The 23,133-nt window shown below is 54.2% G+C and overlaps 3 protein-coding genes across 3 annotated transcripts; all 3 read left to right on the top strand.

Moving 5' to 3' along the window:
* The first annotated feature begins 2,118 nt into the window (after nucleotides 1-2,118).
* C1QA (complement C1q A chain) lies at nucleotides 2,119-5,077 on the top strand. The gene is made up of 3 exons (XM_077775652.1): nucleotides 2,119-2,199; nucleotides 3,057-3,226; nucleotides 4,268-5,077. The coding sequence occupies exons 2-3, from the start codon at nucleotides 3,064-3,066 to the stop codon at nucleotides 4,840-4,842; spliced, it is 738 nt and encodes a 245-aa protein (XP_077631778.1). The 5' UTR covers nucleotides 2,119-2,199; nucleotides 3,057-3,063; the 3' UTR covers nucleotides 4,843-5,077.
* Nucleotides 5,078-8,357: 3,280 nt separating this feature from the next.
* Nucleotides 8,358-12,829, top strand: C1QC (complement C1q C chain). The gene is made up of 3 exons (XM_077775664.1): nucleotides 8,358-8,478; nucleotides 8,777-8,958; nucleotides 11,987-12,829. Exons 2-3 carry the CDS (start codon nucleotides 8,778-8,780, stop codon nucleotides 12,541-12,543), a joined length of 738 nt encoding a protein of 245 aa, XP_077631790.1. The 5' UTR covers nucleotides 8,358-8,478; nucleotide 8,777; the 3' UTR covers nucleotides 12,544-12,829.
* A 4,264-nt stretch (nucleotides 12,830-17,093) lies between these two features.
* C1QB (complement C1q B chain) lies at nucleotides 17,094-22,123 on the top strand. Its single transcript, XM_077775681.1, has 3 exons — nucleotides 17,094-17,196; nucleotides 20,037-20,234; nucleotides 21,420-22,123. Exons 2-3 carry the CDS (start codon nucleotides 20,060-20,062, stop codon nucleotides 21,992-21,994), a joined length of 750 nt encoding a protein of 249 aa, XP_077631807.1. The 5' UTR covers nucleotides 17,094-17,196; nucleotides 20,037-20,059; the 3' UTR covers nucleotides 21,995-22,123.
* Nucleotides 22,124-23,133: the final 1,010 nt, after the last annotated feature.

The raw sequence follows: 23,133 nt of genomic DNA, 5'->3' as shown, positions 1-23,133 counted from the left end.
TGACTGTCCCCAAGTGTGTCTCAGATCCCATGAGCCCCCCATGGCTGAAACACCCCAGCACTGTATGATTCCAGTCTTCAAAGATTCAATTCCTGTTTTGGGGGAGGTGAGGGGGGGATATATATTAGCCAGCTGGAACCCAGCTGAAGAAAGAGAACTCTGTTCTAAGGTCAAAGCCCAAACTGACAGCATAGAGCTATAGAGAAGTGATCATATGGTCTCCTACGTAGTGCGTTCCTAAGATTTTTTCTACAGGGATAATAATATTGATCATTTACAATTTTTACCTAATATACTGATTTTTGGAACCCAACTGACCCTCGGGTGAGATGTGACTCCATCATAATGAATTTGAGTTTTTGATTCTTGCCCAGACTCCTAACTACACCTGGGCTTCGTGGATCATGACCCTTACAGGTATTACAGGGTGGGGGCTCTCACCCCTCAACCCCTGCCTCCCCTCCAGGAGTCCAAGCCCCAGAGAAGAGGAGGAATACCATCCAGCCTCTCTGATGGAAGGTGTCCCTGTTGTGACATTCATGGGGCTATCGCTGACCCATTTACTTTCACACTAATGGTATGCTCATTACTATCGATGGCTTTATTTCTTTGGCAGTGTTTATACTCTTGCAACCGCCTGATAAGTAAAATCATCCAACACTTGGAAATAAGGCAAATAGATAACCTGAGTCCTTTCAAAGTCAAACTAAAACATTGTCTAACAAGCCCTCCTAAGGGTCATCTGACACTCTAGGGGTATGTCACTTCGCTTGACTTATTATTTACTATTGATCAAGGCCCTAGTTTCGTAAAGATCGCCGTTGGCTGGTAGAAAACTGATAAGTTACAAATCATTTTTGGCCGGTGGAGAAATCACGCAAATGATTTCTTTCCAATAAAGAAGATAACCCCCAACGCTATGATTTTATTGTTCTACAAATATTAACCAGTTTTGCATCTAACTTCGCAAGCTTATGAATATTCAAGAATTCGAGTTTTGAGGTTACTGTTGTTTTTGTTTTTGCTGAAATTCTCACTTCTTTCTATCCACATATAGGTGCACATAAATATTTTCTTCTCACGTCCTTCATTGAACTAGCTCTGTCATCTTGCCGCTTCCTTCATTAATAAGCTGCAAAAAAAAACCATTCACATGAACTCACTATATGTTTCTCTAAGAATGATGTATTTAAAGTTTTCTCAAAGCAAAACTATGCTTTGAGAAGCCTTTCACAGTATTTGGTTTTTCTTCTTGTCAACTCTGGTACTTTCTATGTAACCTTGGGCAAGCGTTTCTGTCTCTGCTCTTTATGTAACATGTGCTATTTCTTCTTTTTTCCCTTTTTTATTTAAAAAATGTATTTTGTTTTATTTTATTTTTATTAAATTTTTTTTAATGTCCATTCATTTTTAAGAGAGAGACAGGGAGAGACAGAATGTGAGTGGGGGAGGGCAGAGAGAGAAGGAGACATGTAATCCAAAGCAGGCTCCAGGCTCTGAGCTGTCAGCACAGAGCCCAACGTGGGGCTCGAACCCACGAACCGTGAGATCATGACCTGAGCTGAAGTCTGATGCTTAATTGACTGAGCCACCCAGGTGTCTCTGTTGTTGTTTTTTGAATGTTGATAAAAGCTAATTATTAAATGTTCATCATGTGCCAAGTTTCATATGTATTTTATGCCATTAAAATGTTCTAATAATCTGATGAGGTAGAATCTGTTGTTCCCAGTTTACGAATAAGAAAACTGAGGCACCGGGAGGTTAAGTAACGTCCCAAGGGCAGCTAGGATGTGGCTAGTCTAGAAAGCTGATTACTCAGCTTCTCATCACTACCGCACCGTCCTTTGTATTTTTCTGTATTTTCCAAGCTTTTGACGATGAATATGTGTTGCTTTCATAATCATGAAAAACACATACAAGTTCCNGCCAACCCGTCTTGCTGTCCCTGCCCCCATGCCGGCTGGGGCTGGGGTAGGACATTCAGTGTCCCGGTCTTGCTGAGGTCTGCTTAAAATGTCCCTGGTAGGCTTCTGGCCCCTGGGCCGATGCTGGGGGCAGGTCCAGGGAAGGGGAAGGGGAAGTAGGAAGGGATGTGAAACTTGGCCACAGCCGGGCAGGCACCGCCCCTGCTGGGTGTCCCACGGGGTCCCTGGGTGGAGGACAGGAACATCCAGTTGAACGGACCGCCAGCTGAGGCAGGTGAGGCCAGCGCCTGATGGGGAGGGGGCCAGGGGAGCTGACCTGGGAGGCTGCACAACCGAGGCGGAGGGAGGGGGACGCTGGCTGCTGGTTCGGTGCCAGGACAGGGTTGCAGGCAGCACTGATCCAAGGCCCAGAACAAGTGAGTGAGGGGACCTTGATTCCTTGGGTTTGGGAGATGGTGGGAGGCGGTAACACAGACCCATCAGCTCTAGCCAGAGTCCCTAGGTTTCCGTCCCCCAGAACACAGGAAGCTGGAGAGAGGCTAGGGGCGTCAGAGCCAGCAGACGGGTCCCGTAGAGGGTACAGTGGGTGCTGAAAGGGGCCGACTGCTCAGGGGAGTGAGCACATGTGTTGTGTCAGGGGGTCGTGAATGCCCGTGTGTACGCACAGCTCTGCCATTTGGGTGACAGAGTGTTAATTAAATAAGGCGTAGGTGATCAATAAATATTTGTTCCATGGGATTGATCATCTGTAGGAGTACGCGAATGTGTGCGTCTGGGTGAGTGAGGGATGGAGTCTACTTGGGTGTCATTCGGTGCCTCCAGGAGGGTGTCGTGGATTCTGGGTTTGCTCGCTGTGTTGTGTAGGTGCAGGATGAGAGGCTGTGTTTGTGTGTCTGAGTATGTAACCAGAGGGGTGTGCTCAGCTGTGTGTGTGTATCTGGGCAAATTTCTGGTTCTTCGTATGTGTGTGGGGTCCCTGGAGCTGGGGGGCAGGCAGACTTGGGAGGCCCTTGAGGGAGTGTCTGTGCATCAGTGGGGGGTGTGTGTACATCACTGTGGGTGTGGAGTTCAGGTGCGTGAGTTGAGTGTGTGTGAGTGTGTGATGCCCAGCTCGGCCTCACGTCTCCACAGTGGCACCATGGAGGCCCCCTGGGGCTGGCTGGTGGTCTGTGTGCTGGCCACATCCCTGACCTTCACAGTGACCCAGGACGTGTGCCGAGCACCAGATGGGAATGCTGGGGCCCCAGGAAAGCCTGGCCGACCTGGACAGCCAGGCCTCAAGGGGGAGCCAGGGGAGCCAGGTGAGTACCTGCGTCTGGACCCCAGCCCCTCCTCCCTTGGTCTGGTCTGGCCTCCGCGCCAAGAAGCAGCAATCCGGCTGGGCTCCCATGTGATGTCCATGCACTCTGCACTTGGTCCCAGGGGCTAAGGGGGACTTAGCCTTCTCTCTGGACGTGTCCCCAGGCTGCCAGGCCCCTCCATATCCCCCTTAGTGCGTGAGTCCTCTTTCTTCAGCCTTGCCTTCCTTCTCTGGAGGAGCGACCACTACAAGCAAGGAAAAGAAAGGTCTTGGAGCAGTGCACAGTCCTGGGCCGTTGCTACGTTACCCGCGTGAATAAGGTGCTAGCCTTTAGACTCAGGAAACTTTTCCTGCTATGTGACCTCAAGCAAGTTACTGACCCTCTCTGAGCCTCAGTTTCTTCATCTGTAAACCGAAGAAATGACCCTGCCTGGCACATAGAGGATCAATGAACGGCAACTGTCTTTCTGGCTCCCTTCCAGCCGTCCCCACACCCAACTCTGTCCTGCTTCCCCATCCCAAGCCCCTTCAGGCTTCAGAAACTCACATTCTAGAGAACAGGTTGAGAGTGAAGGAAAAGGGAGAGGAGAACATGCCCGGAGTGAGAGAAGGAAGTCTCAGATGATCCCCTTGAGTCTCCCCGTCCACAACAGCCCAGAAAGATCTACAGAGACATTTGCAGTCATTTGCATCCGGGCATCCTGTATGTAGTCCCGACCTCAAGAGGCTGGGGCCCGTGGCCTGGCAGGGTGTGGGGTACAGGGTTGCCGGGCAGAACAGGGAAGGAGCCAGTGTCTGCTTTTGCTGGAACCTGACGGCTTCCCAAGTGCCTGTTCGCACTCCTCTCCACTGGATAGATAAAGGAGTTGCAGCTCAGAGGGTGAGACATTTGCCCAAGGTCACACAGCCAGCCAGGATCAAGGTCGTGAAGGCCCAGGCACTCCCCCGTCCTCCACTGCACAGCAGCCAGGGTCCCAGTCAGCTCCCTGAGGACCAGTGAGGGCTGGACTCTCACCCCAGATCCGGCCTTTCTCCCCCACAGGGGCACCTGGCATCCGGACGGGCATCCGGGGTCAGAAAGGAGACCAGGGGGACCCCGGCCCCCCCGGCCACCCTGGCAACATGGGCTTCCCTGGGCCCAGTGGCTCCCCGGGTGCCCCTGGCATCCCGGGAGTGAAAGGCATCAAGGGCAACCCAGGAAACATCAAGGACCAGCCACGTCCAGCCTTCTCGGCCATAAGGCGGAACCCGCCCATGAGTGGCAACATCGTCATCTTCGACACGGTCATCACCAACCAGGAAGGCCCGTACCAGAACAACACAGGCCAGTTCGTCTGCGCCGTGGCCGGCTACTACTACTTCACTTTCCAGGTGGTGTCCAAGTCGGACATCTGCCTGTCCATCGTGTCCTCTGCAAGGGACCATGCCCAGCGCTCCTTGGGCTTCTGTGATGCCAACAGCAAGGGAGTCTTCCAGGTGGTGTCCGGGGGCACAGTTCTCAAGCTACAGCGTGGGGATCGGGTCTGGATTGAGAGAGACCCCGCCAAGGGCCGCATTTACCAGGGTTCTGACGTAGACAGCGTCTTCAGCGGCTTCCTCATCTTCCCGTCCACCTGAACCAGGGGAGGACCCTCCTGCCCCTGGCCTCACATGCTTCCTTGCTGTGGGACTCTGGCCCACTCACTCTACCTCTCTGGTTTCTCTGGTCTGCTCTGCATGGGGGTGCGGTTGCTTGAGCTGCCTAAAGGGAGAGGGCTGGCTACCAGAGCCCCTAGAACTTGCCGCTCACTGCACACTGTAAGAAGATTGATTTCTTAGAACTCTTCCTAGAATAAATACCTGAGTCCCTGTCTGTCGAGCATATCTGTTGAGTTGCCACACTGGGCACTGGGAGGGAGCGTAAGAATGACAATTACAGAGTGCTTACGAGGCAGGCCCGTATTCTGTATTTTACAGCAGATCCTGGGAGTCCTAGGACCTCGGGCCACCACTTACCAGTTGTCCAACCCTGTGCATATTAAATAACTTCAGTGAACTCAGTTTCCTTATCTGATAAATGGGAATAAAAATGGCACCCACTTCAAAGGGTCGTTGGGAAGACTGAATGACTTAATATATGAAAGCTGCAGAGCAGCTCCTGATTCAGAGTAAGGGCTGTGTATGTAAGTCTTGGGCATTATTATATTTTGTTTAATGTGTACCGCTGAGGGGTGAAGTGGGTATCACGACCCTATTTTATAGGTAACGAAACAGGTTGGAGCCTGGGGGTGGATAGAAAGCCCAAGATCAGTGTGTAAGGAGAGGAGCTGAGATTTGAACCCGAATCTTACTAGTACCCAAGCCTGCGTGTTTTACTGTGACCCTTGCCAGCCTCCAAGCCACAGCCTGACACATGCTTTCCAACCTTGAACCAGAAAGACATGGGCAGGACTCAGAGAGAGGGGGCAATTGGCTCAAGGGGGGCCAGCAGTCTTCCCCGGAGGCAGGTTTCCTGAGTCCAGCGCTGGGCTTCCACTGAGGCAGGAATGGAGGCTGGGGCTGCTGCGTGCAGGGCATCCCTCCCGGGGACTGCGACTGACAAGGTCTGGAATTCTCATGGTGTGTTCCCAGCATCCCACTTAGCCTGTCCTGGAACTGCTCAGAAGCAGGAGCCTCGCTCTGTCCTCTGTATGTGAAGACCACAAGGAGACCAGGAGTTCAGTCCTAAGGCCGTCCAGTGCCCTGCACATTTTCTCAAAGGAAGCCGTCCGTACTTTGTGCTGTGTGCACGCCACACACCTGCACACCACGCACGCACACCCATCTTCCTCAAGATGCATGTGGACCCACATTCCTGGACAGAAGCCTGTCCACTGCCTACTGAAGCACGGGCATGGGGATCCCCTTCCTCAGCGCACATCCCACCCAGTCCCCTGGACGCACCGTGCTCACCCCTGGACGTGCACACTAGTCACACCGTCAGACCCACAGATGTACTTGGGATACAGGTGAATGCGGGTGTACACGCCCTCCTCACCCTCCAACATGCACATGCCTCAGAAATGCCCCGTTCTCCCACATGCTGACCCTCTCACACCCTCCCAACTCACACCGGGCCGTCCTCTGAGCCACTGAGACTGTCTCTCCCACCCACTAACTGAAACACAAGCAGCCTGGGAGTCCTCACATACCACCGCCTCCCCGGTACCCTGGCCTCTGACGTACTCCTGGGGCTGCCCTGTCCCCACCAGCAGCCTCTGGGGGTGGGAAGAAGACAGTGAACCCTCTGCAGCCCCAGCATAGTGCTGGACTCCTCACGGCCTCTCTGCCTCCTTCAGGCCTCCACTCTGCCCCAGCTCTCTGCCTCCCTCCCACAGACTGGGAAAAGAAACCCTCTCTGAGTACCTGCGATGTGCTGGACATTTCCTAGCCATCGATGCATTTGATCTCAGCAATCCCTCTTAACTGAGGTTCAGAGAAAAGAGATCCCTGTCCAAGGTCACACTGTCAGAAAGTGGCAGGCCCTAGATTTGAACCAGCTCTGCCTGACCCCAAAGTGGAGAGCTCCTTTCGTTGCAATGGGACTCAAATGTCAGGATTGAGAGCCCCGTAAGTGGTGGGAGAGACCAGGCTACAGGAGTGTGAGTACAGGGAGTGTCTGGGTGCTCCTTATTCTAAATTCCACCCACTCGCACACCACCCCCTCCCCTCCCCGGCGTTCCGTCCCCTCCCCCCATCTGCCTGGGAGGAGGGACTGGCAGAGCCAGGCTGGGGCTGGCCGCTGGGGCAAGGGCGGGCTGAGCATGGGCCGAGGCTGCCACCTGCTGGACAAGACAGACCCAGGCGCAAACGAGATGAGAAGACATGAGAACGGAAGATGGGGTCCCCTGGTGCCATCTGGATCCCCCGCCCAGACCAATGCTGTGTCTATATCATTTCTGCTCTTCCCAGCCCTCCACCTGCTGGAGCTTCCAGGGTCAAGGACATTCACCTCCGTGCATTCATCCCACACCCTGCAGCCCTGTGGAGGGGCAGATTGGGAGACTGAGGCCCTAAGGGCCAGTGAGTGGGGCAGGGACAGAGCCTGAAGGTCTGCTCCTGCCCAGCACTAGGCCAAGCACTGTGATGCATCATACACTGGGTCCTCAGCCCTGCCCTGCACGGGAGCTACTGGGACCCCTCATTCACAGAAGAGGACCTGATGCTCAGGGTCAAAGCCCTCACCCTGAGTGACACAGGTGGCAAGTGTGGGGTCAGGGCAGGAACCCTCTACTGCCTCCTCTTCAGAATCTCATAGGAGGTGATGAGGAAGAGAGAGGAGGAGCCTCTGGCAGCCTGGCCCCAAACAGCCACCCCTCACCAGCCACCTCAGGCTCCAAGAGGTGCCAGAGCTGGTGCTGGCAGGGAGGCCGGGATCATCAAGGGCCCCAGCAAAGGAAGGGACACTGACGTGCAAAGCTTGGACCTCCACCACCCACTCACCCAGTATACAGATGGGAAGACTAAGGCCTAGAGGAGCCAGTGGTTTGCTGAGGACCTCAGAGCATGGGAGTGGCAGGGCTGGAAGATCTGAGGCCCCTGGCCCTGTGGCCAGAGTCTGCCCACCACCGCAGTCTGCTTGCCATCAAAGCTTGCCCATCCTGTGTGCCTGCTCCCAAGTATAACCAATGGGAGGGGCAAATGGAAGTTTCTAGAATAAGGCCTGCCACTTGATAAGTGCATGTGAGGCTAAGCAGAGGCTAAGCAAGGCAAAATTCTGGACCCCAAGAATGCATTCACTGTGTAACTTTGGGTAAGGGCTTTCACCTCCCTGGGCCTCAGTTTCCTCATCTGTAAAGGGGGAGTTATAATTTCCTCCTAGGAATGTTGTAAAATAGCTGAGTCTCAGGCACAGTAAACGCCAGCATATAGAGATGGGCTGAACTGGACACACACACACACACACACACACACACACACACACACACATCCTTCACCAGATCCGGGGCAGGGGACATTTCCTCATTTCAGACTCTCATGATCCGAGGAGCGGGGTTGTGGGGGACGACACAGGGTCAGCCTGGCTTAGTGCCCAAAAGAAAGTATTGAGTCAGGAAAAATGATGGGAAAGGGGATGTGGGCCTGGGGGCAGGGGGAGCAGAGGGGAACGGGCCGCCCAGCCTGCTCTGGGCCCTCCCTGCTGTGTCCGCTCTGACACCGTGTCCTCTGGCTGGGGAGAGGGGAAGCAGATTTGCGGATATCGCTGTGACCAGACCAGAATCCTGCTACCTCCAGGTGAGACCAGGACCCCGGCCCGGGAGAGGGCAAATGGCAGTTTCCCCTACTGCCGCCCTGAGACATGGGAACAGCTTGATTTGTGAGAGGACGGAGGGTCCCCATCACTGCTGAGCTGAGGGCCCCGGGCTCAAAGAGGCCCATCCTCCATCCATCCTGTGGCCCCAGGTCCCAGGGGGCAAGGGGCCTGGGGAAGGGACCTATAGGCTCCTGAGGGCTGTCGAAGGACCAGTGAGGAGGGTGAGTGACGGGCCGGGACGGCCAACTCAGCTCTCTCCCTGCCCAAATCCTTCCCCAGGATGGACACGGGGTCCAGCTCCCGGCCCCGCCTTGGACTAAACCTGCTGCTGCTCTTGCTGGCGCTGCCGCTCGGGGGCCAGGCCAGCACGAGCTGCTACGGGATCCCCGGGATGCCCGGCCTGCCGGGGGCCCCAGGGAAGGACGGACACGATGGCCTGCCGGGGCCCAAGGGTGAGCCAGGTGAGTCTGCTGGGCTGCTGGGGGAGGGGGGGGTCACCTAAGGCCTGGGGGCGGCAGGCGGTGTCCATCTGGGGCTAACCTGGGGGAGGAGGACAGCGACTTAGTGGCAAGAAGTACAGTCCCTCGAGTCACACCTGCTCCCAGCCTTCCCAGCAGGCATAGCCCCTCTTTCCTCAGAGCCCAGGCCTCAGTCCTCCACGTTCCCCTCTTTGTGCCTCAGTTTCTCATCTGCCAACAGGTAGAGAACAAAACACCTGCCCCAGCAGGTGGCAGGGAGGATCTCAGGAGATGGTCCACCTGAAGACCTTTGGCAAACTCTAAAGTGCTGTGCTATCTTATTATAGATCCTCCACCACCTGCCTCGCAACACAGACCCCGGGGTAGTGGGGGAGGGGAGGGGCCATGTAGGGAACGCCCACAGTGCACAGATGGCCCAGCTTCAGTTCCCATACCTGTCACTTCCCTGTGCAGAGTGCCTCAGTCTCCTCATCTGTAAAATGGGGAGACAGTAGTACCTTCTGCACAGGGTGCTGGGATGATTAAGTTGAAACTAAAACAGCATCCAGCACAGGGTAGGTCTCAGCTATGTGTGTTACTGCTGTTGTCAGCACTGTTTCTATGGGAGGTCTGTGCTCACCTGCCTCCCTGGGATCCTGGGTAGCTGGGGGCATGGGGAGTGAGAAGTCAGGATTGCGGATTGATGGGGAAGCCCTAGCATGAGCAAAGGGGGCTGAGAACATGAAGGGGCACTGGGGCTGAGCAAGTGCTAGAGGCTGGGGCACCTTCCGTGTCAGAAGGTGCGTGTCTGGGGTGCAGGTGTCTCCAGCCAGCATGGGTGAGACTGGGGTGAGTCTGGGCAGAAGTGATGCGGGGGTGGCAGAGGCAGAGGGGGTGGGGGAGGCCAGCGGCAAGGAATGTCCTTGGGAATTTCCCCACTGTCATCTTCTCTCCTGGCAAGAGACTGGAATTTTGCCAACATTTCAGAAGGAATTCTCTAATTCAAGGTGAGCCAAAGGAGGCTCTCGGTTCTGCCATTTTTTGAGATCCTATGCCGCACGCTCCCTCTGGCCATCTCCCAGCGCAGTGGCTGATGGCCACCAATTATTGAGCTCCTACTATATATCAGCCATGGTTCCAAGTGCTCAGCGTATGTTTACCTTACGGGGTAGATAAAATTGTTCACTCTCTTTTACAAGTGAGAAAACTGAGGCCCTTTTTAAAGCACCTGACTGCCATTTTACAAATGTCAAAGCTGAGGTTCAGAGAGATGGAGAAACTTGTCCAAAGTCACACAGTGGAATCCTGTCCAGCTCCCACGTGCCTTTGGTTACCACCTTCCCCTGCCTCTCAGGCCCCTCCCCGCTGCATGACTTCCCCCTCCCAATCAATTGCTGGAAGACTTGTGGAAGAATGAGACATGGCCCTGCGCCACTGATGGCCATCACCAGGAGCTGACCTTACCTCCTATGAGGCCCCCAGCACATGCATTCTCCCACTCCAAGCTTCTAGAAGCTCTCTGGGATCTGTCCTAGTACACCCTTTCCTCGATTAGGCAAGCAGCAGCTTGGGGAGGGAGGTCACCTGTGCAGGGTCGCACAGTTTTAGCTTAGGTCTGTTGGATCCTAATCCCCCTCTCCTAACCCTGGGGCCTAAAATGCTCATGAGCCACAGAGGATCTGTCACAAATGGGTCTGCACAGACACCCAACCCTAAGGAGGTAGCAAGCGTCTGTGAGGGCTGCAAGAGCTGGCCAGAGAGGGCTTCCTGGAAGAGGAGACTAGAATCAGGCCCTAAACGATGAGTACAGTTTGGACTAGAGGAGAAAAATCTCACAGAGGCTCAAATAATCAGGGCTGTCACAGAATCATACACTCTAACTGGGACTTGATTTTTGATCCTGACTCCGCCTCCTACCGGCTGCATGGCCTTGAGCAAGTCTCTGGCCTCAGTTTCCTCATCTGTAACATGAGAGAATCTGAACCAGCCCAGGTGTCATCGGGGCTCCAGTGGGCCACATAGGGCCAGGGGCGCTGGAGAAGTCAACCCCCTTGGTGGGGGCAGTTTCTGTTTGGCTCCATCCTGTGATTCCCACATGCTAAGCCGGTCAGGGGTAGTTCCATCTCAGGAAGGGATACAAGCATTGTGAGGCTCTGAGCCTTGTAAAATATTGAGGGCCCTCTTTAAAAAATAATACAAAATTACAGGTGCATTTGATTGAGGGGAAGGGGGTGGTTACACAAATCTACATATGCTACAAGATTGTATTAGAACTATACACACACACACCAATGAACGCATGTGCAACATGGAACTCTGTGGATTATCTGAAGGTCAGTTTTCCAGTTTTGATACTGTGCTTTAGTTATGCAAGATGTGCCACTCGGGAAAACTCAGCGAAGAATACACGGGCTCTTCTTGTCCTTTTTTTTTTTTTGGCAACCTCCTGTGAATCTATAATTATTTCAGCATAAAAAGATGAAAAAAGTTTAAGCATAATGTTAGGCAAAGGGCCTTGAAGAGGCCAATGCAAGTTAATGGGACCTAAAGAGTAAGTTTTATGAGCCTTCCAGGAAATGGACCTCTGACCGATCTTCCGATTTTTTTCAAGAAACGCTAAGAAGCAACACTTTCAGCTGAGGTTTGGATCTGTCAATGTTGGGCTCTAAATAAAAAGCTTAATAAAAACACTGTGCAGGCCAAACAGAAGCCATGTGAGGTCACACGCTGTCTGTGGGTTGACAGGACCCTGCCCGGCTCGGACACCTCCTGAGGCTGGCCAGTCCTGCCCTCCTCACTGTAAATGTGGAAACTGAGGCCAAAAGACAGGGGAGCGCCTTGGTGCTCGGAGAGCAAGTCGACGGGGAGGCTCCCTCTCCTCTAACTCCCTGCCCGCTGCCCCCAGGTGATAGGCCATCTGGAGAAGATTCCAGAGACTAAACTCTGGTGGAATGCCCCCTGGAGGACACCCCCAGGGTCCCTGTTCCTGTCCCCTGCCCCATCACTTCCCTCCCACCTGCTCTCTCCTCAGGAATCCCGGCTGTCCCTGGAACCCGAGGCCCCAAGGGTCAGAAGGGAGAACCCGGCACACCTGGTCATCCCGGGAAAAACGGGCCCATGGGAACCCCCGGCAGCCCGGGGATTCCTGGCCTCATGGGGCCCCCGGGGGAGCCGGGCGAGGAGGGCAGATACAAGCAGAAGCACCAGTCTGTGTTCACGGTCACGCGGCAGACATCTCAGTACCCCGCGTCCAACAGCGTGGTCAAGTTCAACGTAGCCATCACCAACCCGCAGGGGGATTATGACACAAGCACTGGCAAGTTCACTTGCAAAGTCCCAGGTCTTTACTACTTTGTGTACCACACGTCGCAGACGGCCAACCTGTGCTTGCAGCTGTACCGAAGTGATGTCAAGGTGACCACCTTCTGTGACCACCTGTCCAACAGCAAGCAGGTCACCTCGGGCGGTGTGCTGTTGAAGCTGCAGGTGGGTGAGAAGGTGTGGCTGGCGGTCAATGACTACAACGGCATGGTGGGCACTGAAGGCTCCGACAGCGTCTTCTCTGGCTTCCTGCTCTTTCCTGACTAGGGCAGTCAGGCCTCTTCCAGGCCCAGGGCCGCCCCACTTCCCTCAGCTTCTCTGCAAGAACCGCTGTGCCCAGGCCATTCTCCCCACCTGATGGACTCTTCCTCCAGGTAGCCCACCCTGACCTCCCTGCCCCAACCTCTCCCCCTCCTCTGAGCTCCTTCAGGAGTCACTGCTTTGAGACTTGACCAACACCCTCTAATACTGTCGATGGTTGTTTTCCGAGTCTCGGGAAAGGCAAGGTGATGTAATAAGTGAATAAATAAATAAATAAGTAAATTGACAAATATTGCACGGTGCAGGCTTCTCACTGCCAAGTCCTCAAAGAAGTAGGTCTCTTCATCCTCAGCTTTGCACCTGTCACAGCCATCCGTGGGCTTTAGACTCAGATGGAGCATCTACTTGGTATTCAGTTAAAGGTTTCTGCCACTGTTAAGACACTCAGTGTCCTGTGGCCATTTCAGCGAGAGGTGCTCAAGTGTGATTAATGGCCGCAAGAGGTCCCCAATGGGCCATCTGCTGTCCCTTGTTTGGGTGAGAGGTGCTACTGTCATTAAAGGTATCCATGCTTCCAGGTAAAAAAGGAGTGTTTGAATTCCCAGGCCTATGTTGACCTGTGTTGAATTTTGGTAGCACCTGTGGGCTCAGGTAAGCTCAATACAAAGAACAGATCTGTAATGAATATGTTCCCAATTAATCTGTGCCCAATTAATGAGTTCATTGGGGTGAATGAATGAATAATGGGTAAACGAGTGACTAAAAGCACAGTAAATGAATGAATGAATTTAAAAATCTTAAAAGCTTGTGTTTATTGAGCACTTACTATGCCCCAGGCATTATGCTAACCCATCTATTAAGTCATTAATATTCATCACCGTGCTCTGAGATGGGCATGAACCAGTGAGAAAGTGAGACTCTGTTTCCCCAGTTATCTAATCATCCCAAATACTGGCAAACTCTGGGAGCCTCCAGATCAACTAGAGCCATTGGGTGTCCAACGCCACCAGGCTTCCCCTGAAGACTCCTGACCAGCTGGCATGATCCTTGCTGGAGGATCAGGAGGCTGGACACGGGCCACAGCACCTTGACTGTGGTGACACTGAGAAGGGTTGACCATTCAAGTTCAAAAATTATAAAAGCATAATGTTCCTGTGGAGATGGCCAGTCCAGCCTCGGAGACCAGGGAGACCCAAGGTTTGCTCAGGCCTCAGAGAACCTGCTCCAGCCTGGCTGGGAGCTCAGCTTGGTTCTGCAAGGCCCCATGGAGCTCACAGAGCCACCAGCCCACCGAGGTGAGCTGTCAGAGCGGGGGCTGCAGCCCCATTCCACGACTACCGCCACCTGCTTCGGCTCCTTTGTTCGTGAAAAGAGACATTTCACACCCTCCATGCCTTTGTAGTGGTCCTACACAGCCCCCCATCCCACTCACACTAATCCTCACCCGTCTGGATAATACACACTCAACTGTCAGGCTTTGGCACAAAGATCACCCCTCCTCCACGGAGCCTTCCCTGATTCTCCCATTTGTGTCCCCACAGTGCCCTCCAGAGCCTTGGACCACAAACTCCTATCTTTTTAGAGCCTAGGCTCCCCAACCTGGTGGTACAACAAAACCATCTGCAGATTCGTTTCCAGAAAGAAAAAAAAAGATTTCTGGAATCAAGGCTTTTTTCGTAAAAGTTTGGGGAAGACGGGGCTGTGGGTGAGTAGGTGGTTGGCCAGGTGAAGTCAAAGCACATGGTCCTCGGGGCTCCTGGGTGGCTCAGTCAGTTAAGCATCCAACTTCAGCTCAGGTCATGATCTCTGGGTCCATGAGTTCGAGCCTCACATCAGCTCCCTGCTCTCAGCGCAGAGCATGCCATGGATCCTCTGTCCCACCCCCCTCTGCCGCTCCCCCACTCGCCCATACGTGCTCTCTCTCAGAAATAAATAAACATTTAAAAACTACAGCACATAGTCCTCTAACTGGCTTTCATGCATTTACTCACTGACACGTCTGCCTTCCCCACTGGGCGGTGAGCATCGCACTTTGATGCACGCCTGGCACATCGTAGGGGCATGATGCCAGATGGGAAGGAAGGAGGGCTACACACACACACACACACACACACACGAGTGGGAAGAAGGGCCTAGGGACCCAGCCTGGTTCACAGGGTGTCTCTGGCCAGGTCATAGGGCCACTTTCTTCATGACTCTTCTCCATCAACCACTTAGCAGTCCGCCCAGCAGCGTCCCGAGTGATACAGCTTTCTTCTCATTTCTCTTTTGTTTAAAAAATCAATACACTGTTTATGTAGGCCACAGTGTCAGATCAGAAACCTGTACTTTGGAAGCGACAATTTTTGTGCCATTTTTATTTTCCGTAATTGTTTCCTTGCTGTTCTCTCTTTGTCGGGGGAGACAGGCCTTTGAAAATGCCAGCTTGTCTGCTGGACTGAGGGAAACCTGGTGAGGTTTCCCCGGGGGTGGAGGTGGGGGGAGGGCAGGCCAGGGAGGGTGGGACCGGAAGAATTATAAGACATGCCAAGCCGCCAGGAATGCCTTTCGGACCACAACACGTGGAGGGCTTATAGGTTTCTTCTCCCACCCTGGGTAGGGATCATCCCCTCTGTACCAGGGATGCGAGGCAATGATTTTACAGACACAGAGACCAGCTGGCTCCTGTTGAGAGGTCAAGGTCCAGAGACCCCTCCGCTCCTGGTGTCTGATCCGGGCATCACTCCCCGGGCACCTGGGCTCCAAGAACTCACCCTTCTCTTCCTATATATAGCACTGTTCCCAGGTTTGCACTGGGGGCCTACCAAAAGCTGGGCCCTGCACATGCCAGGTTACCTCACTGGCCCCCCACAACCCATGCTCCCCATCCACATATGGGGAAACAGAGGCCAATAAATACTCCTGAGGCCACATAGCTGGAAAAAGGCAAAGGTGGGATTTAAACTCAGGAGAGGCTGATTCCAAAAGCCCATGCCCATAGTCCCCTCCCTGCTTCTTTTGGTTCTTAGTCCCAAACCGTCTACCCCAAGCTCAAGTTCACCTATTCCCATTGCCATCAGCCATCAACGAATTAGAAGCCCAGGCCTAAGTGGCCCTCGGGAACCCACAGAAGGAGCCTGGACCCGCAACCTAGGATTCTACAATTTTGTCACTTCAGAGACCAGCTGGTATAGAGCTCCACCCTTCTCCCCACTCAGAACACACTGCCTTTCCCTCCTCATCTAGCCCGAGTCCCTTCGCATCTATAGTTGGCTGAGTCTGGAGACCTTTTTGTTTTATCAAACAAGTCTCTTTCCCTAACACCCACTGCTGGTAACACTTAATTTCCATCAATCAGCATCCACAAGCCCAAAGATATTCTATCTCCAAGCACAGATGTCAAGTAGGGCCCTCCTGCCCTGGTACTGGCTGGACAACCGTCCCTGGGAGGGACCTCACAGTGCCTTACGTGCAGCCTCAACAAACAGGCTGATGCTGCGATATTTGCTCTGAGTTCTGCACCTGCCGCTCATATGAGGTGTGGGCTCCAGCCATCCCCGCTTTTTTCTGACTTGTATCACACATGAAACCACGTATCATTCAATGTTGAGCACCAGTCTCCCCGGTAGAAGGAATTCCCCACGGGGACAAGAACCGTGGCTGGTTTGCTCGTGGCTGTGTCTCCAGCACCTGGCACGGAGAGGGTGTGATAAGTGTTTATTCTTTCTCCCCTCTGGGCCTCAGTTTCCCATACCTAAGGGGAGGGGAAGGAGCTGGGTGACCTCCAAGCCTTTCTCCAGCCCTGACTTGGTGTGATTCCAGGATCAACAAGCGATAAGCCCCTGCCTGTGCCCATTATCGTCGTCAGCTTCGAGCTCTGCTGGAAGCAGAGGAAGGGCTATAAATAAATAATGACCACATTTAAAATTCATTATTAGATAATTTTCTGAGAACAGGGCGAGAGCAGAAGTGCAGAATGGGAAGGAGGCAGAAAAGATGAACCCAGAAAAGGGAAGCCTGAGACATGGCGTGACATTAACAATTGACATGTGCAGTGCACTCTATGGCTTGCCCTCTGAGATCCCAAATGAACTTCCCGGTGCCCCATGCCATCTCTAGAGCAAGTATAGTCCCATCATAGAGCAGAGGAAATTGGGGCTCCCTTGGGTTCTCTTGGCTGAGAACATTTAGATGCCCGTTTGAGACTCAGGAACCAAACTCTCTGATGAGTGGCAGTGCCAGGACACGAATCCAGATTTCTGACTCCAAATCCAGTGCTCGGGCACCAGGACAGCCATGTTCTTGTTTCAGTGAGGAACTGCTATGTCTGCTATAGGGGATCACAAGGTCAGGGGCCTTGGCACACAAGCCACCAGTTGCGGACATTCTCCCCGGACAGCCTGTTCCCCCAACAGCTGCTGAGCTGGCGAAACCCAACTGGCCACCGACCCACCCCACTTACAGTAAACCCCTCCAGATTGCAGAAATGGGGCCTGAAACCACCAGATGGGCTGAGAGTGGAGGGGGCCGTCCTGCTGGGCCCAGGGGAGGGGGCCCTGGGGGGAGGCCCTTCCTGTCTCTGGAGAATGGAACTTCCGCTTTGGACTGAGGGCAGCAGGCTCCTGGCTCCCGGTCCTGCTGCTGCCCAGCCGAGCGGCCCCACAGGACACCAGGTTACAGGTGAGGATGGGGCTCAGTACCTGGGGGGGACTGGCCAGCAGGACAATATGGCGGAAGGTGATGATTCCCAAAATGTAGCCTTTGCATCCCTGCCTCGGAGTCACCTGGGGTGATCAACAGTGTGGACCCCCAGGCCCAATCCCAGACCTGGATTGGGAACCAAACTTCCTGCGGGTGCATCTGGGAGTCTATTACTACCCAGGGTCCCAGGTGGTGATAGCAGCTTAAAATGGGAGCCACCAGCATAAGGGCTTTGGAATCACCAAGAGTCAAGCTGAGTCCTGCTTCTGCCTCTTAGATCCTGGGGCAACTCATGTAACCTCTCTCAGCCTGTACCCTGTCTGGGAATGATGGAAACTTCTAGGGGCCCTCAGAGCCCTGAAAGAGATTAAGCTCACCCAGTGCTTAGCGAACTACCTGGTTCAAGATATGTCAGAGGCAGAGGGGGGATTAGAACCCAGGTCCCCCTTCACCCAGCCCAGCATTTTTCCAACACCTGCCTTCTCCTATTTCCTCTCGGTTGCTGACAAAGCTCAGCTTGGCTCTTTCAAGGAACTAATTTGCCTCGTAGGTGGAGTTGCAGCTGGTGATTAGTCGGTACTAAACTAATTGCATGTTTGTAAAGGAGGGCGTGGGATCAGACGCCACACGGGAGACCTCATTCCTCTTAGGCTCCATCTCTTTCCACCCTCTGGCAGCCCTATCAGGTGGCAGTTAGCTTTGCCAAAGAGGCCCAGAGAGGTTAGGGCACTTGTCTGAGGCCATACAGAGAGGTGGCAGTTTGAAGTCACATTGGTCTGACTCCAAGTCGGGGAAAAGGAACTGTCGGGGCTGGAAGGAGATGGGAGGGCTTGGCGACATGGGAAAGATGTGACGGGCAAGGCCGGCTGCCGGTGGTGATGGATGGCGAGGGCATGGCTCACACCAGATGCCCAAGTCTGAGACTCATTGGCCCCTGAGATGGATCTTGCCACTCCCCCTGCCACCTTCTGCTTCCCCAGGAAGCTGAGTCTCGCTGTGGGTGTGGACCCACTGTCCCCATCACCCCGACCCCCTGTTGGCTGCTCTCTACCACTGGGCTGTATCCACCCGAGTCCTCTCCCGGGGCCCTATCTCCCAAAGGGGCTGTGGCTCCTGCTTCACTTTTCCAACCATCCTCCGTCATATCCCAACACTTGGGGATTCTTGGGTGTCAGGATAATACAGAAATAGCGAATATTCCTTGAGCATTTGCAGCATGCCAGGCGCATCCATCCTCCCACCAACCCTGAGCAGCAGGGATTATTATCCCCATTTCATGGACGGGGAAACTCGCCAGAGAGGAGAAGCGAGTTAGTTGCCCAAGGGCCTCCCCCGGGAGCGGCAGAGGTCTGATTTGGTTCCTGGCAGCATGGCTATGCTTCTGACACCAGAGGTCTCTCACCACTGCCTCTGGCACATCCTGCTCAGTGGGCAGCAATGGCAGCATGAACAGTAACGATAAAAGCCTCCTTCACCGAGCGCCCGCCCTGTACCCTGTGCTGCTCAAAACACAGCCACTCATTAACCCTGTCAGACTGTCTGGCTCCAGAGCCCACGTTTTAAACCACCAGGCTTCACAGCCTCCTAACAGAACACCCTGTGAGTTTTAAGGTCCAGTGGAATCCCAGCCGTGAGGCAGCTGTGTGACCTTGATGGAGGTTCCTGCCCTCTTCAGTTTCCCATTCTGTAAGGAGAGAGCCGGGTGCTTTATTGGGTGTTGGGGGGGAGAGGGAGGCTGTTGTAAGGACCACATTAAATGAGATAGTGGCACATAAAGTATTTGGCCCAGAGCCTGGCTAAGTGCCCAGTGCATGGATTACTGAAGTTGTCAGATCTGTCATTTTGTAAAACCTCCAGGAGCTGGTACTTATGCAAAGATAACCGTTTTAGGTTAAATTTATATTATGTGAATGTCACCTCAATTTTTCAAAAATCTTTGGACTGGATGAATCTTAAGGGCCCTTCTGTCTTGAGAATCAACGCTAAGGGGCGCTGGCTGTACCGACCAGCTCGGCTCTTCCTATTCTCCGCTATTCAGGAGGGGCCGGCGCTTCCCTCTGGCCAGGGCCTGTGGAGGGACCTGAGAACATCCCATCAGCAGAGATGGCCTGAGGTGCTGGCAGGGACACTGGCTTCAGAGCCAGACAGGCTTGGGTTGGAATCCTGGCTACAGTCCTTCCTATGTGACCATGAGCCTGTGTCTTGGTCTCCTTGAACCTCAGGGTCCTCTTTGGTATAAAAATAATAGCTTCTTCCAGACAGGCTGCTCAAGCAGCCCAAAGCCCGCAAATCACAGCCTTGACCTCCCATCCCTCTGACCCCTCACTCCCCTCCGGCCACACTGGCCTCCCAGCTGGTCCTGACACTCCAAGCTCTCTGTCTGCCCTATAGCCTTGCCCCCAATTCCTTTCCTTCCTGAACATTCTTGCCCCATTCCTTTCTGAACCTCTGGGTCTTGGCCAGAGACGCTGCCTCCATCTAGAAAACTTTCCTAATGGGAGGACTTCTCTCAGAAAACCATCCACCTGCCCCTCAAACCCGGTTACTCTCCCTCCAGCACCCCTGCATTTCTTACAGAGCACTCCACACAGTCTCTATTTCCACTGACTTGTATGTTGGCCTGTTTACTGTCTGCCTTCCCCTGGACGGCCAGCTCCGTGAAGGCAGGGGCCATGTCTGTCTTACCCCAGCACCCAGCGCGGGGCCCGGTCTGATAGCTGAGACACACTCGGAGAACACGTGAACGAGTGATTGAACGAGTGAGGAAACACAAGGAGTCCCCATGGCGGTAATCTCCTCCACCTTCTCGTCCCCTGTAGGAGGCAGCTGAGCCAGGGCAGCGATGAAGACCCTGAGGGATGGCGTTCTAGCATTCCTGCTGCTGCTTGCTCTACTTGGGGTCTCCCTGGCCCAAAGCGGCTGCACCGGACACCCGGCCATCCCCGGCATCCCCGGCATCCCCGGAGCGCCAGGCTCTGATGGCAGACCTGGGACCCCAGGCATAAAAGGAGAGAAAGGTACCGCAGGCTTTGGGGTTACGCTCGTGTCATTGAGCAAGACCCCATCTCCTGCCTCCCCCATCACAGCCGCCTACCTGAGAGATGGCAAAAGTACCCGCAAATCCATCAGCTTGCCCAGGCCCACTCCCACCCTGACCCGTGCAATGACTCGGCAAGGAGGGGATTCTGATTGCCACTTTACAGCCGGAAAAACTGATGCCCAGTAAGGCTACTGGCTTGCCCAAGGGGGCCCACTCAACGTTGAGGCTGAGACCAGGCCATGACTCTTACCCCTAACACGGGGGGGAGAGAGAGAGAAAAACACTGCAGTCAGTTACATAGCCCTAGGTCGCCTCCCGGGGAAGTGGCTTCCTCACCCCTACGACACAGGCAGATATTCTGTGGGGTTGTCACAGGGTTCAAAGGAGACTTCCCGCCATGAACCCCTGCCCCCGCCCCCAGAAAATGCAGTTCATTTGCTCACTTAGCCAAAACCAACCAACGTCCTCACATAACTGCATGTAACCCTCGCAATCTCACAAACGATCATCAGCCCCATTGTACAGAGGAGGACACTGAGTCCCAGAGAATGTGCCTCCATCGAGGTGACACAACTAGTAAGGGCAGGTGTGGCAGGAGAAGGACATCCGTCTGTCCCCTGGGCCTGTGCTCTCAGCCACCGTACTCCACCACTTTACCGGAAAAGGGGTTTTATCTCGCGCTGTGCCCAACAGAGGGGCAGCGGCTGCTTAGAGTGGCCGTGAGAAGCCTTCCAAGGCCCACTTCCAGCCCACTGCACCGGAAAGAATGCCGGGATTGATTAAAGATGTCTGCCCTGGGGGAGCGAGTGGAGAGGGATCACACTTGTGCCAAGAATTCATTATCCCTGCTCGAGGCATTAAGCCCGAACAAGGGAGCCTGGATGAGCTGGTGAGGAGGGCAGTCCCAGCACCTGCTCTAAGGAGACACCACTCTCCACACCTTGGGCATCAGTTCCCACTGCTGTCAGGGACATCGCAGACTCGGAAAGCTGGGCTGGACGGAGAACCTCCTCCTTTCTACCCCAGGGAAGCTGAGGCCCAGAGAGAAGCAGGGACATGTCAGAGGTTACACGGCCAGGCTCCCTGCTTCCCAGCCCAGGGCTCCTTCCGGTGGTTCTCAGCCATCTCTGGCCCATCATTTCTCTTGCCTCTCCTTTTCCAGGGCTGCCAGGGCTGGCTGGAGACCATGGCGAGTTCGGGGAGAAGGGAGACCCAGGGATTCCTGGGAAACCAGGAAAAGTAGGTCCCAAGGGCCCCACTGGCCCCAAAGGTTCCCCAGGACCCCCCGGAGCCCGTGGCCTCAAGGGGGAATCAGGAGACTACAAGGCTACACAGAAAATCGCCTTCTCTGCCAAGAGGACCATCAACAGTGCCCTGCGGCGGGACCAGGCCATCCGCTTCGACCAGGTGATCACCAACATGAACAACAACTATGAACCTCGAAGCGGCAAGTTCACCTGCAGGGTGCCCGGCATTTACTACTTCACCTACCACGCCAGCTCGCGAGGAAACCTCTGCGTGAACCTCATGCGGGGCCGGGAGCAAATGCAGAAGGTGGCTACCTTCTGTGATTACGTCCAGAACACCTTCCAGGTCACCACGGGCAGCATGGTCCTCAAGCTGAAGCAGGGGGAGAATGTCTTCCTGCAGGCCACAGACAAGAACTCCCTGGTGGGCATGGAAGGCGCCAATAGCATCTTCTCTGGGTTCCTGCTCTTCCCAGATGCAGAGGCATGAGCTGTGGCGCTGGCTGCCTCCCTCCCCAACCCCGCCNTACCCCCGACACTCCCCCACCCAGCCAAAACACACAGAAGGGCTCCATGGATGTTGCTGAATGAATGAGTCAATAAAACTTTCAAAGGCCAAGGAAGAGTGGTCTAATTCAACTCTGCGTCCCAGCAGCTGGCACATAGTAGGTGCTCAGAAATGCTGCTTAAATGCTGGTTGGATGACTGAACAATAAATGAATGAATGAATGAATGACCTCTGAAAACAGAAACTGTTATCTGATTGGAGGTGGCTGGAGAGCGAGATTCTGAGCCCAGCTCTGTGACAGCCACATAGTGGGAGATGGGGAGGGAACACCAGCTAGTGAGCAACTCCGATGCTCCATGCACTGGGCTAGACCTTTTCATTCTCTCATGAGTTCTCACACTCATCCTGGGAGATAGGTTGCATTGTGCCCCATTTACAGAGGAGAAAACTGAGCACCAGAGGGATGAAGGGACCATCCTCAAGCCCATAAGCAGAACTGGCTCTGCCCACTGCTGATCCGAGACCTCTTTTGAGAGAACACAGATCGAGGCCAGCCACTACAGAGGTTTCCTGCTTATAAAGGTCACATACCCCCTCCCCACCCCCCACCAAGGGATCTAGGGGTCTTTCCCCAACGTCTTAACTCACCGTGAAATCAAGACCCTTCCCCTCTTGATTCTCCTCACATGCACCCCACCCCCCAAAATCTTCCCAGCCTGGCACAGGCTCAGTCATGCAGTTAGAACAAATGCTCTAACTTCCAATAACCTGCTCAGTAACCTTCAGTGGTTCTACACTGCCAACTGGATCTAGCCCCAGACCTTGAGCCTGGCCTTCAAGGCCCTCAATGGGCTGGCCTTCCAGTCTCACTCCTTCCTCTCCTGGACAATCTCTACTCCAGATCACCGGACCCTCTGTCTTCCAGGCGAGCCCCATGCCATCCCACCTCGGTTCCGTTCTCCGCCTATCTCACCGTCCTCCACGGTTTCCACATCCTCAGTCTCATCCCCCTGTAGCCAGGGATCCCTGCCCTCACTCTTGTCTCTCCTCCGACCTCACCCAAGCCCATTCGTCACGTGTGCAGGTCTGAGCACATATGGTCTGCATGTGGCTTTTCATGC

Source organism: Crocuta crocuta, unplaced genomic scaffold (assembly GCF_008692635.1).
Source record: "Crocuta crocuta isolate KB4526 unplaced genomic scaffold, BGI_CrCroc_1.0 scaffold127, whole genome shotgun sequence".
Lineage (NCBI taxonomy): Eukaryota > Metazoa > Chordata > Mammalia > Carnivora > Hyaenidae > Crocuta > Crocuta crocuta.
Note: the sequence above shows the minus strand (reverse complement) of the source record. Positions and strands in the feature narration are given on the sequence as shown.

Bases quoted from the DNA above. Each gene is read 5' to 3' on its own strand.
- C1QA (XM_077775652.1), top strand. From the start codon at position 3,064: ATGGAGGCCCCCTGGGGCTGGCTGGTGGTCTGTGTGCTGGCCACATCC. The intron at 3,227-4,267 runs GTGAGTACCTGC...TCTCCCCCACAG, and splicing joins GGGGGAGCCAGGGGAGCCAG to GGGCACCTGGCATCCGGACG.
- C1QC (XM_077775664.1), top strand. From the start codon at position 8,778: ATGGACACGGGGTCCAGCTCCCGGCCCCGCCTTGGACTAAACCTGCTG. The intron at 8,959-11,986 runs GTGAGTCTGCTG...CTCTCTCCTCAG, and splicing joins GGGGCCCAAGGGTGAGCCAG to GAATCCCGGCTGTCCCTGGA.
- C1QB (XM_077775681.1), top strand. From the start codon at position 20,060: ATGAAGACCCTGAGGGATGGCGTTCTAGCATTCCTGCTGCTGCTTGCT. The intron at 20,235-21,419 runs GTACCGCAGGCT...CTCCTTTTCCAG, and splicing joins AGGCATAAAAGGAGAGAAAG to GGCTGCCAGGGCTGGCTGGA.